Here is a 14839-nt window from a genome sequence, read left to right on the forward strand (position 1 = left end):
AAAATTTTTAGATTTCTATCATATTTTGAGGGAAATCTATTTAGATGTAGTCTGTCTGCATTGCTGTTCAAATACAACTTCAAAATTTAAAAAGTTAGATAGATGAAATTTGGTACACAGATTTAGCATCTAAAATGTAAATTCTTATCAAATTTTGAATCAAATCTGTCAAAAGTTTACCGTCTGATTTGTCAATATTTTAGCATCCCTGTAAACATAATAATTTAAATAAAGGAAATTTGCTATGTGATTTATCGTGCGATTACAATTGTAGTTATTTTTATTTACATAGATAAGTTTATATATATATATATATATATATATATATATATATATATATATATATGTGTGTGTGTGTGTGTGTGTGTGTGTGTAATGCTATTTTAATACCTAATTTAATCCAAATTAATTTCCTAAATTTTTGCTAATTCGGCCTTTATCGGGGTCATTCTAAAGTGCTCTCTTGTTTCCTGATCCTATTCCACTTTTGAAGCTTTGTAAAAATGATGTATCATCAGTTCCACGTGTCAAGCGAAAATGATCCCACCGATGCCCTTGCCAAAAGGTCGACACGTGGTGGAAATCTCATATTACATAAGATCAGGGATAAAATGTTCAGTTGGTTATCATCCTCTCTTTTCGCTTTGGGTTGTTCTGTGTTGTGTGTGTATTCTTAGCTCCTGCTTCTCCAAAATAAAATAAAAACGACGTCAAGAAATCGAAAGTCTCTTCACTATCTTCAAAATTGCCTTCTGATCAAAAAATTATGCTAATATATAAGATATAAAATAATATAAATATATAATAATATAAATATACTAGCTGACCCGGCAAACGTTGTCCTGCCTTATAAATTATTTCTATTGAATAATTTTGGTTGTTAACGAATGCCTTGTATGTGTGTGGGGATGGGATCTATGACAGAAAGAGGAATGGAGCACTGTAGACGATGATCGCCGATAAAAACAAAATAACATCAACCATTTATTTTCTCAATACAATGTATTTCATTAACATGACGAACATATACATTGTTTGATCTCTTAAAAGTTAAACGTAAAGTGAAAAAAGTAATATATTTTTTTGTCCTAAAGTATAAAAATGAAATAAATAAAATTAATATCCATTTCGAAGAGCAATTGAGTGTACGATATTTTTTCTCAGTCCGTCTTTAGCCAATACAAATAAGCTCGATAGTTTGCTCACGCAAGAACATGCCACGTGTGGAAACATGGTGTGCCCAAATCTAAGCCGCAAACAGATATCGTTTGGCCTTGCGACTTACTGATTGCCATTGCGAATGTCAATCTGATAGGAAATTGAACGCGTTTGAATTCAATTGGCGCGTCTGTGAGAATCATTGGAATTCATGGCAGCAAAACATTTTCGGCTAGGAATTTGCCATTCAAAATACTGGCTTCGATAACGTTTTTCATCAAATATTTAATAATCAATCGCGTGCCATTGCACAGCCGCAGTGGGTTCAAATTCCGAAGTAAAATAACCGAAGACCCAACTTTCAGTCGTAGAAGGTGTGGTGACATGCCTGGCAAATCCAGTGAGTTCAAAAACTCTGTTGGATAATTTACAGCTTCGTTAGCATCGCAAACTGTATCGATCAATTTGTATGATATGAAGTCGCCTGGCAACGACTGTTGTATCTTGAAGTTTAAATCGTCGACGTCCACATTTTTTGCTGCTAAAATGGCTCTTTCTGCCAGCCACGCATGATTTATGTATTATGTGCGTACATTGGGAAATATGCGGTCAATGAGAGCATTTTGAAAATCAACGATAGTGCAGAAATGAGTGGGCAATTTTATGCATCCAGTATTTTCATAGACAGCAACTTTTCCATCACTGATATCCAACAATTGGTCCGAGAATGTGTCAGCAGATGGATCTTGTAGCATTTGGATGCACATGTTTATTTTTAATTGGACTTTTTCAAAATTACGCCACAGTGGCGATGATTTCAAGCAAGCGTTGATCTCAACAGCGTACGTTGAACGTGGATAGGAACACCCTAATTACCTAGCGTTATGAAATATACTTTACGACATATTCTCATACCTACCAAATACACTTAAAAAAATTCACGAAAATCGGTCGAGCCGTTTCGGAGAAGTTCGAACAGAAACACCGTGACATGAGATTTTTATATATTAGATATAATATAAATATATAATATATATCATATATATAAATAATATATAAGATTTTGGTTTCATTCAGGTGGAAAAAGGCATCTAAAATGCAACTTGTGTACTAACCATATGCCAGGGATTAATTGCCAAAAAAAAAAATCTCTAAAGATCGCACAATAACTTCAATAAAAATTCTAAATTCACCTCAAAGATCAATATTTCTTTTAATTATTGTTCTCAAATGTAGTTATTTGTAGTTTTATCCAATATCCTTAACTTAAGTATGGGATAGGATAATAGCATCTTAATTATAAAGTGTAGGAAAAATTTTTTGGATAGTCCACTCTCATTGGTTATATTTAAAAACTAATGGGAGTGAAATTTTCTCGCATATTCTCTAATAAATATTGTTACGAAATTTCCGAGGTTCGTTTGGATAGTGGGAGTTATATGGTGTGGAGAACACTCAATCAGCAGGCGGCAGTAGAAAATGAAACAACGACGTCTATTTATACGAAGACACACAGGACAGCACAAAGACGACAACTATTTACAGCACAGAAGACGATTATCTTCAGCCGAGACGTGCAGCAACAACAGCATACACAGCAGCATATAACAAGACTCTACTGCAGACAGTAGCGCACTAGCTTCACTCCGTCGCTGCTCCGCTTATCTCTGGAAGGCTAGTTCTTTACCGTCGATTCCGACTACTCTGCCCTAGCAGCTGCGGCCTCCTCCTTTTATAGGTCTCAGGAGGCGGGGCTAGAAGACTCCAACCAATCAGGAACGTTCGAGGCGTATCTTAGTTCCTACTGGATGGATCGGGAAGCTTCTCGATGTTTCGGGTATAATCTATTTTGGCGCCAAAGTCGCCAAATGGTCGCCAAGTTTGTCGCCAAGCTCTGGAACCTCCGACGCGATACCGGACTCCGTCCAATACAGATGACTGTAAAACATTCTTTCCGATGGTGGAACCAACTATGCTGGGAAGCAGCATTACAGATTTGTAACAATATCCTATACCCCCTTCCCGCATAAGATTGTAGATTTGAACAAGGTTGTGAATGCCACAAATGCTCAGATTTTTATTTTTAGGGTCTCACACTTCAAAGTTAGAAAAAGCTGAATATTATCTTTTTATTTGTTTTTTAAACCTATTGAAACTGCACTCATTGATTCATATACCAAATCTCATTTAGTTAAAGCATTGCGTTTTTTAGTTATTATGTTTACATGCAAGAAAGAATGCACATTAACTGTCAAGATTTTGACAGATTCGGCTGAAAATTTGATAAGATGTACATTTTAGATACTAAAATTGAGCACTGAACTGTATTCATAAAAGTTGTAGCATTTTTGAGTTATCACATTTGTCTGCAAAAGTCAGACTGTCACTTTCTTAATGGATTTTATTCCAAATATAATAAATATTTACATTTTAGATGCTAAATCAGTTTTCTAAATGACGTTTATCAAAACCATTATGTACGTGCTCATTTATACTTGGATATTAGGACAGACAGACTTTCTCTGATTGATTTCTTTCAAAATTTGGTATAAGGACCACATACCAAATTTCACCCGTTTAACTCAAAGCATTTTTGAACTATCATGTTCACAGATAGACAGACATAATTAAACCAATGGCAGTGGTCTCCCAAAAACTTTCTCGTATATTCTCTAATAAAGGTGTTATTCCAAAGAATGCCTTACAAGGCATTGGCGTAATAGTTAAGAAACATTAACCGTATTGATATGAATTTAGCATTCTCACTGAATCTACCGTGTGATGATGATGATATGTCCGCATCACCACCGAAAGGGGCTGCAGTAGCTTCTGAGAGCAAAGACCCCTGAGCACCCGAGGGTAGAAGTCTGATTTCTAGCTCATATGAAGATGAAACACACACATTCGTTTGCCTTTTTTACAGGGGGGCACATTCACACACCTCACAGATAGAACACAGATGAAGAACAACCATGTCTGAAACGAGATTCGAACCCAGATTCGAACCCGGGACGCCGAGATCACGGGAAAGACACGCTACCCCTACACCAGGACGCCGGCACCATGTGATATTTGTTTCGTTTTTATAGTTTTGTTGTTTCTTATGGCACTTGCCATGGACAAGCTCGCTGTTCGAAGACAGCCGATTTAAGCCTGAGGGGGAGCGCCTCTTGTTTTTAAAGTAGCGCCATCTAGGGTCAAGAGAACGACTTTAGCTACACACACGTCACAACCCTTTTTACGGGGCGGACTTCATTCACGCATTTCATTCACTCGTACACAGATCGTAATTTAGACCTGAATCAGAGAACGATCACCCCTGATCCAGTACCCCCCGTGGTATTACTCTTAACATGGAGGACTTTGTGACCATGACAGATTTTACGCGCGTCAGCCGCCAAGCACGCGGGAAATCTTCGGCCGGCGGGGTTCGAACTCGCAACCTAAGGGATGCGAATCCAACTCTCTGCCAACCAGGCTATCCCGGCCCTTGAGTTTTTATAGTAATTAATCCTTGGCATGCAACTAAAATTACCCCAAAACCGAATTTGACATTAGGTGTAATCTTCACAACCGATTGAAATAAAAATTTGACCCAAAACTACATTTATAATTAACACTCCCGTATTAAATTTAATATATTTAAGTTATTGCATTTTTTTAACTATCGCATTTGGATATTTCTGAAAGTACTGACCACTGTCTGTTAACAGGAGATTAACAGACAGTTAACCTCCTGTTACAATTGATTCAAAATTTGACAGATGTCTACACTATAGATGATGATAAATCTGTATACCGAATTTCATCTATCTAGCTCTCTGTGTTCTATATTGGTCGTGCTTATATTCAAACAGCTCCGGCGTCCTAGCATAGGGGTAGCGCGTCTTCCCTGTGATCTGGACGTCCCGGTTCGGGCATGGTTGTTTTTCTGTGTTCTATCTGTGAGGTGTGTGAATGTGCCCTCCTGTTAAAAGAAGTTGTGTAAGCGAATGTGACGCATGAAGTAGCTAAGTCGTACTTTTGACCCTAGATGGCACTACTGAAAAAACAAGAGACGCTCACTGAGCTTAAATCACTGACAGATAACTGTCAGCGTGCTTGTAAAGTGACATAAGTCACAACACATATTCAAACAGTCGGAGTGACAGACTTCCTTTAAACGAAATGCATCCAAAATTTAGCATAAATATATGAATTTGGTGAAAAGACGATTTCATCCACCTAGTTCAAAGCATTATCGTGTTATATTTGTCGCAAACAGACAGACATTTTCCAAAAATGTGTTTCTCGAATTCAGGAAGTCTAAAGCGTGGAGATTCGTCAAAATCTCGAGTTCAAAATTTTTGACCATTACAATACTTTCTCTATTCTTCGTATACGAGAGTAAGTCAACCATCTAACTCTCCGACCCGCCCGAAGGCACACGGATTTAAACCATAAAACTGAATGACCGGACCGCCGCAACAGCAACATTGGCGGGAACTGTGGTTGAGTCCTAAGGGCCGTCACCGGCCACGGTACAACTCTTCCCGAAGGAAGTACGTCCCGTCATCGATGGAAGGAGCCAGATCCCCCCACCTATTAGTGTACCCTCCAGGGTGGCGGGATCCAACCACCATGCCGGAAGCATCTCATCCTCATTTCGAGGTGCCCCCCCGGGGGGATTCGTATACGAGAGTAAAAAAAAAAATGAGTTTTTTTGAATTTCGGAAAATCCGAATCATGGAAATTTATTAAAATATCGAGCTCAAATTTTTTTGACTATTACAATAATTTCTTTTCTACACAAGAAAGTAAATAATAATAATAATAATATTTATCAAATTACTTTTATCAGTACGTCAAGTTTTCCGTCGCAGTTAATGATTCATATTTTTATAATCATTATTACCTAAAATTTAAATTTACATCTCTCAGCGAATGGGAAAATATTATCTTACTTAAATCCCGAATCAGTACTACACCATATCATTCATTGCTTAAAGGAAGGGGGGGGGGAATACGAAAGTTAAAAAAAAAAATGACGTTTTGCTCATTAATAGAAAGAGTGAGGTAAATTTGGCCTCACGCAAAATTCCACTTTGTGACACTGACATTCGGAGCTCAGTATGTGTTCCCAGGTTCCGAATTTTTCGGTCTGTTTGATCGTTTCCAAAACTTTTATGTAATAAATGTCATTTTCTCCACTCTATGCTCACGAACCTTTGACACGCGACAAGTCGCTTGTGCAAACAGATTCGGGTTTCTATTATTAACTTGCTATTCTCTAAAAGAATAAAAGCTAGCCAAAGATTAATTAGAGATGGTAAGATTTCGCTGATTTTTTTATTATGGTGTAGATAAATATACGCTATGTATATATGAAATATACAATGTAACATTAGATGGTTCTATAAGGAAAAAATCAAATATCTTTTTATTTCTTTTTCTTATATGAAATACGCAAGAATTGTTTTATTCTATCATATGTCTTAGGCAATGATGGATTTCGAGCCGAAGCATCGTGCAGTACGACATCTCTTTTTAATAGGTCGGTCAATTTAGTTTCACATTTCAATATAATTTTAACATGATCAGCAAGCCAATGATTTATTTTAGTAACTTTGCAAAAACCAGCGGGGGTGGCCAGCCCAAAACTTTCTCGCTAGTTAGTTAGTTTAGTTATATTAACGTCCCGTTTGAAGCAACACTAGGGCTATTTTGGGACGGACCTCGTAATTTTGAACCTCGGTCAGATGACGAGGACGACACCTGAGCTGCCACCCCCTCTCCACACTACACCACACCAGCGGGAGAACGTTTGGTCAGGACGGATTTAACGTGCAACAGACCCCCTTACACGACGGTTTTTCGGTGGAATCGGGTCTCGAACCTGCAACCCGCCGGTTCCAAAGCCGAGACCTTACCACCAGGCCACCGTGGCCACCAAAACTTTCTCGCATATTCTCTAATAAACTTGTCATGCAGAGAACGTCTTACATGGCATTTGTGTAAAATAGTTACGAAATATTAATCTTTGGTGTGAATTTAATTTGGCTGAATCTAATGTCCGATCCTTGGCAAATTTATTTTGGCGATTAATCCCTGACATACGCTAATAATATTTAAATATCGAATTTGTGTTTTAGGCGTGTTTTTCTCAACTCATTGAAAATAAAATTGACACAAAACTGCATTTCTAGTCATAAAATACCATACCAAATTTGACATATTTAAATCATTATGTTTTTGAATTATCGCGTTTAAATGTTCTTGAAATTATAGACCGACAGACAGTCAAGCCATATTTAGATTTAGCTCAAACTTTGACAGCTGTCTACTCTATAAATGTTAAATCTGTGTACCGAATTTTATCTATTTATCTCTCTTCATTTTATAATAATCGTATAAATTCATAATCAAACAGCCGGACTTCCACAAAACAGGTTTCACTGAAAATTCGATCGAAATCGGAAAATTTGGTGTAAAGACTGTATAACAAATTTCATTCGTCTAGATCAAAGCTTTTTTTAGTTATCTCTGACACAGGCGGACGTTTTCCAAAAATACGTTTTTCGAACGCAAGGAGGTCTAAAACATAGAGATTCGTCGAAATCTGTGTTCAAATTTTTTGACAATTACTATACTTTCTTTGCAATACGTATAAGAGAAAGTAATATATAGATACATTTTTATTTAGTTATTATAACTTTTGATTCATTTTTAACTTGATCAACATGTTAATGATCTATTTTAATAATTTTGCAAAAATATATAAATATGTTTTTATTAAATTATTATGATTAATAATTTTAAAGCATCCATGCTTGTATAAAACAATATGTAAACAGGTTCTCAACATTTTTTAAACACTTTAACCAGAAAATTCAATTTAGTAAAAAACCCTGGAGCGTATTGACGAACATGGCAAAGCGAAGAATAAGATAACTTATGACTAAGCACAGAAAATTCGTCCAATGAAGCCCTGGCCGCCTTGTTGATAAGTAGAGAATATATTTAATGATTTTTTGCTATACAAGATTACATAGATGAACAAACTTCGTTATTCTACTTATTTATTTTTATTTTGTTAATCCTACCAGTGAAATAAACTATTGAAACTACCAGTGAAATAAACTAAACTCTGAAGTGCTTTTTTTTTTCCCCTTTCTATTTGCCATTTATAAGCTTTTGTTAATTTTATACTAGCCGCCTTTGGCGACCAGCCGGTTCGCCAATCTTAATGTTAATTAAAATTTTAATAATTAAATATTTTATGCAATTCCTACTTTAATAGCTTCTTCATCAAAATATTTTAAAACTTCAAATTTTGATAGTCATATAATTAAATCACTCATAATATTATAAAGGCCTTCAGTCATAACGTAATATGTATTTCTCTAATTTTCTGTTAGCTCCCGTAGAATTTATACTTTAAATTAAAGTGGAAAGGATTAATCTACAGTTAATATAATAACATTTTTTACTGAAGCAAAGTATTTTTTGTAATATGATTACTGAAAACAGAGTCACTGAGCGTTTAAACTTTATGGGCACTAAGGAATATCTTTGGTAATTTATGTAATATGATTACTGAAAACAGAGTCACTGAGCGTTTAAACTTTATGGGCACTAAGGAATATCTTTGGTAATTTATGTAATATTTCAAGAATTTGTCAACAAAATTTTCTCAGATTCATCATCACCAGATCGATTAATTAACAATGTTTAATTTTAAATGCATCAAACACTAAAAAAATAAAACGAATCGTTTAAAATAATCGGTCGAAAACAGGTTAAAATAAACTACTTAAAAAACAATGTACTTAAAACTATAAGCATATACAAAAAATATATAACTAACATAAATGCAATTTAATTACAAAAGCATGCAACTAACCTAAAAATAATTTAAATCCAGTCCGCATCCGTTATTAATAATTGTCAACAATCAGAACACAATGCGCATGCGTGAATTTTCAACGCCAGTTACGGTAACGCAAATATGTGAATTTTTCTACGCCAGTTGGGGCAAAGCTATGCAGATTAGTAATTTTTAATTTCCTTTATTCTTTTTTATTTTAATTCAAAAGTACTTCAGAATGAATCTGAAAGATCGATTAATTAACAATGTTTCATTTTAAATGCATCAAACATTAAGAAAATAAACAGAATCGTTTGAAATAATCGGCCGAAAAATCTTAAGCCTAGCCTCATTAGAGTGGGAAAAAAAACAAAAAAACTGAAGCCTTATTCATTTGGAGACGGGGAAAATTAAAGGATTTTTTTGGCGGGAAAGTTGGTTTTTAATTAATAATTAAAATTCTAACTAAAAATTCAAAAAATTCAAAAACCATATTGTAAAGATTGTAGATCTACAGATAATTATTTTAACAACTTCACGAAAATTAGATAGAATGTTGCGAATGCTGCATATGATTGCATGAATAATGCTCAAATTAAGGAAAAAAAACTTTTTATTGTAAAAAACACCGATTTTAGATTATATTAATTAGCTACAGACTAAATCCTTTCATTACTTACTATTATGGGAAAAAATATTTAAAAATGTTTAATTAGTTAATGTTTTGTCTTATATATTTTAAGAATAAAAATGTAATCAACTTTAATCAGGATTCTCATCATACTCTAGTACTAAGGCGAGATGACACTTTTGCATTATCTTTTTAAAATAGCAAAATATTACGGACCATATCAAAATAAAAATTTATCCAACTAGGTATAATAAAAGAAATGCCATTCAAATAATATATACAAAGAAAAAAATGCAAATGAATTTATTAAAAATTGTCAACTTCACCATTAACTTGTTTCTGCTTTCCCTAAACCAAGATAAGGAACATTATAAATTATACTTGATAAAAAGTTTATGTCATCGTAATATTTTATAGTTCACTGAAATTGCATTATTTACATCTTTGTTTGGGCTTAAAATATTATTCCAATTATGATCGCAGGGTTGAGGAGTTTACGATGCTTCTCAATCCAGCAGCTTTATTCGGGGATTCCTCTCTGACTTTAAGTTTGTTGAGTACAAAACAATTCGGAATTCTTATGGACAAATCTATTAAGACTTATGGTAAGTTACATATGCTTCCCCTCCAATTCTAAATGCTGGTTGCGACAGTTCGAATACTGTGCTGATTAAACACAAAATAAGCAATTCTTGCAGTAGACATCACAATTCATTTTTCGGGACTCGTTTTGGTTATTGCATGCTTGCCAGTGAATATGGAAGTGTAGAAAAGCTTCTTTTTAAAACATACACATGCTCGGCAGGATTTAAATCAGAGTATAAGCATAGACAGAAGACTATTCTAGCAATATCCATGCTCCCCAGCAAGAATCCGAAGTGATTTGGTATTATCGATTATAAAAAAATTTGATCTGAAGGTACCTTGAAATAAAAGCACACAAAGAAATATTATTTACGAACGTTGGCCAGTGATGGTATGTCCATCGTAAGTGGAGAGAATTATTCTCTCATTCCGCACCATGCCATGCCATAGAAGTCACAATGTCTCTTTGTTGTAATTGAGATAGGGTCTGATCTCCCATTTCTTCATATACCAGTTGGTAACAACCATCCGAATCCGAAGTGATTTGTGTCCATCGTAAGTGGAGAGATTTATTCTCTCATTCCGCACCATGCCGTTCCATAGGAGTCACAATGTCTCTTTGTTGTAATTGAGATAAGGTCTGATCTCCCATTTCTTCATATACCAGTTGGTAACAACCATCCGAATCCGAAGTGATTTGTGTCCATCGTAAGTGGAGAGATTTATTCTGTCATTCCGCACAATGCCGTTCCATAGGAGTCACAATGTCTCTTTGTTGTAATTGAGATAAGGTCTGATCTCCCATTTCTGAATATACCAGTTGGTAACAACAATCCGAATCCGAAGTGATTTGTGTCCATCGTAAGTGGAGAGATTTATTCTGTCATTCCGCACAATGCCGTTCCATAGGAGTCACAATGTCTCTTTGTTGTAATTGAGATAAGGTCTGATCTCCCATTTCTTCATATACCAGTTGGTAACAACAATCCGAATCCGAAGTGATTTGTGTCCATCGTAAGTGGAAAGATTTATTCTCTCATTCCGCACAATGCCATGCCATAGGAGTCACAATGTCACTTTGTTGTAATTGAGATAGGGTCTGATCTCCCATTTCTGCATATACCAGTTGGTAACAACAATCCGAATCCGAAGTGATTTGTGTCCATCGTAAGTGGAGAGATTTATTCTGTCATTCCGCACAATGCCGTTCCATAGGAGTCACAATGTCTCTTTGTTGTAATTGAGATAAGGTCTGATCTCCCATTTCTTCATATACCAGTTGGTAACAACAATCCGAATCCGAAGTGATTTGTGTCCATCGTAAGTGGAGAGATTTATTCTGTCATTCCGCACAATGCCGTTCCATAGGAGTCACAATGTCTCTTTGTTGTAATTGAGATAAGGTCTGATCTCCCATTTCTTCATATACCAGTTGGTAACAACAATCCGAATCCTAAGTGATTCGTGTCCATCGTAAGTGGAGAGATTTATTCTGTCATTCCGCACAATGCCGTTCCATATGAGTCACAATGTCTCTTTGTTGTAATTGAGATAGGGTCTGATCTCCCATTTCTGCATATACCAGTTGGTAACAACAATCCGAATCCGAAGTGATTTGTGTCCATCGTAAGTGGAGAGATTTATTCTGTCATTCCGCACAATGCCATTCCATAGGAGTCACAATGTCTCTTTGTTGTAATTGAGATAAGGTCTGATCTCCCATTTCTTCATATACCAGTTGGTAACAACAATCCGAATCCGAAGTGATTTGTGTCCATCGTAAGTGGAGAGATTTATTCTGTCATTCCGCACAATGCCGTTCCATAGGAGTCACAATGTCTCTTTGTTGTAATTGAGATAAGGTCTGATCTCCCATTTCTTCATATACCAGTTGGTAACAACAATCCGAATCCGAAGTGATTTGTGTCCATCGTAAGTGGAGAGATTTATTCTCTCATTCCGCACCATGCCGTTCCATAGGAGTCACAATGTCTCTTTGTTGTAATTGAGATAAGGTCTGATCTCCCATTTCTACATATACCAGTTGGTGACAACGAATCATCTTGACAGAGGATAAGTTCCTAAAAATGATCAATCCAATCTCTATGTCCTGTTAGCACCAGATATTGTACGATATTCCCATGATGTAGTTTGATGTTCTGAATGCTGGCCAATGTCGGGGAGATATTGTAGTAATGATGTTTGACAATTTGTGCCAATAGGGTGATCTTTACACCATTGCAAGTCTCTCTGATGAGGGAAGAATAAATCATTTTTAAGAATAGGTCATAAAACCACGACATTTGACATCAGGTTGTCGAGTAATATTGCCGTGAACTAGTAGCGATTACTATTATTTTGCTTGCAAAGCGATATAACGGTTATATGTTAGCGATGTTTTACCTGGGCGATCACTGCAAACTTACTTCCCGTTATATCTGTGTTTCTAAAGGTTTTCCTTTCACAGAAATATGCTCATGCATCACTTTATAACCCACTTTTAGTTAATTTCATGTAATGCCATCGAGATGGTGTCTTCTATCCATGTTGGGCTAACAGTGAAGTCATTAATATTTATGATTTTAACCCATAACTGGAAACACGAATTTCTTCACGCGGCCAGAGACATGTAGTGAAAATGACTCAATTGCTATTTTTCTTTTATAAACAGCATTGGTATTTATTTTGAAAACACAACAAATTCTGGAAATCATTTAGTTACCAAAAAATATTAATAGTAAAAATGTTATAATATTAAACATTGGAAACACGTTATAAGAAAAACCTAAACAATCTTTTAGTGAGTATTTACCTCATTTAGATATCGCAGAATTATGCTAATGTTAATAATTGTTAGAATTTAACAATCAAAAATGAAGAATACATTATTTTAAAATATTATTTAAAAAATATTTCTTTATTCTTTTTGCATTATTCAAATTAAAAGCAGTTTCAAAGACATGGAGTCAGACTACACAAATAATAACAAAAACTCTGAAGAATAATAACTCGGCCATATGTACGTTCATACGTTCAAGGGGAGGGCATGAGGTTGAAATCTGAGATCGGGATAAGATTTAATAAAATGATAGTATACATTTAGAATGTTCATTCATGAAAATATTAAAACTCAATGGCCAGTCAATTTCGAGAAAATGGTTCTCAAACTTTTGGTAAAGCTTATATACTGATAACTTGACTCGTGTCCCCATGACTGTCTAGGTAACCGTCTCGTATACGGAAGGTCAAAGTTCGAACCTGCCTAGGAATTTTTTTTCTTTTTTAATAACTTTTATTCCATTCAAAATTTACAAATACTCTTAATTAATATGTTTTTAATTTTTTCTTCCAAAATAAATATTTATTATCAAAATACATAACAATTAAATTAAAATTTTAAAAGAAAAAAATTATAAATACAGATGCATTTTTAAACAAAATAAAATTATTTAAATTTAATTAACTATTTACAGATAGTTTTAATTAATAAGCTACTTTTTTTTATGCAAGTATAAATGTTTATTATTTTAATACTTAAATTGATATTTAATATTTAAAAAAATAGTAATAAATATAACATAAATGGTGATAATTACTAATTATAAATACTCACATTGCAAAAAAAAATTATTCAATATTTCTCAAAAAATTATCCTATATACATTTACTTTCGATTATAAACAAGAACCAGAATGGTAAGTATAGTAAAAACATTGGAACCAAAATATATTTCGATAACTTGCACAACTGAATAATGATGACTATCTACAAGAGCAAAGTTTCTTTAAGAGATCTATGGGAAAACAATTTCATTTCATTTAAAAATATCTCTCTTTCATCAGAAAGTTGGGCAGCGTACCATGCATACCTTATCATCTTGTTAAAAATTGATGATGACAATTGATGGTGTACAATTGATTCAGTTTTTATACTATCTTCGCAAGAATTTATTTCTTAATCATGTTCGATTAAATAAGAATTTTCTATACGCTTCATACGTTTTGAACCATCAGCCTACGCATTTATAAATTAACACCTGCTCTCTACTATTTCTTTTGATTACTACAGTTGGGGAACTTTGCTTACATATTTAACAAATATCAGCTGCTCCCTTCAGTTTTTGATATAAATGCAGCTTCGTTGAGTTAGAATTGATACTTTATTATTATTAAAATCCAAGAATTTGAAAATTGTTTGAAAATGATGCAAGCAAGTTAAATTTTCTGTAGCCATTAATGTTACGTTTTCAATTATTTTTCCTTTAAACATTAAATCAAAGTATTAAAAGAATAAACATTTATCCTTGAATAAAAATAAGTAGTATTAATTAAAACTATCTGTAAATAGTTGATTAAATTTAAATAATTTCATTTTGTTTAAAAAATACATTTTTATTTATAATTTTTTTCTTTTAAAATTTTAATTTTATTATTATGTATTTCTATAATAAATATTTATTTTGGATGAAAAAAATTAAAAACATATTAATTAAGAGTATTTGTAAACTTTGAATTGAATAAAAGTTATTAAAAAAGAAAAAAATTCCTACCCAGGTTCGAACCTTGACCCTCCATATACGAGACGGTTACCTAGACAACCATGTCATCGGGATCATCGGA

At 34.2% G+C, this 14839-nt stretch overlaps 1 protein-coding gene across 1 annotated transcript in view; it reads right to left on the reverse strand.

Annotated features, from left to right (window-relative positions):
• The window catches only part of LOC129968877 (probable 3',5'-cyclic phosphodiesterase pde-5), a 58433-nt gene extending 48345 nt beyond the window's left edge, over nt 1-10088 (reverse strand). The window contains exon 1 of the mRNA XM_056083189.1: nt 9962-10088. Coding sequence (XP_055939164.1) covers nt 9962-9964 — 3 coding nt within the window. The 5' untranslated portion in view covers nt 9965-10088. The remainder of the gene's footprint in view (nt 1-9961) is intronic.
• Nucleotides 10089-14839: the final 4751 nt, after the last annotated feature.

The sequence above is a fragment of the Argiope bruennichi genome, chromosome 5 (genome assembly GCF_947563725.1).
Source record: "Argiope bruennichi chromosome 5, qqArgBrue1.1, whole genome shotgun sequence".
Classification (NCBI taxonomy): domain Eukaryota; kingdom Metazoa; phylum Arthropoda; class Arachnida; order Araneae; family Araneidae; genus Argiope; species Argiope bruennichi.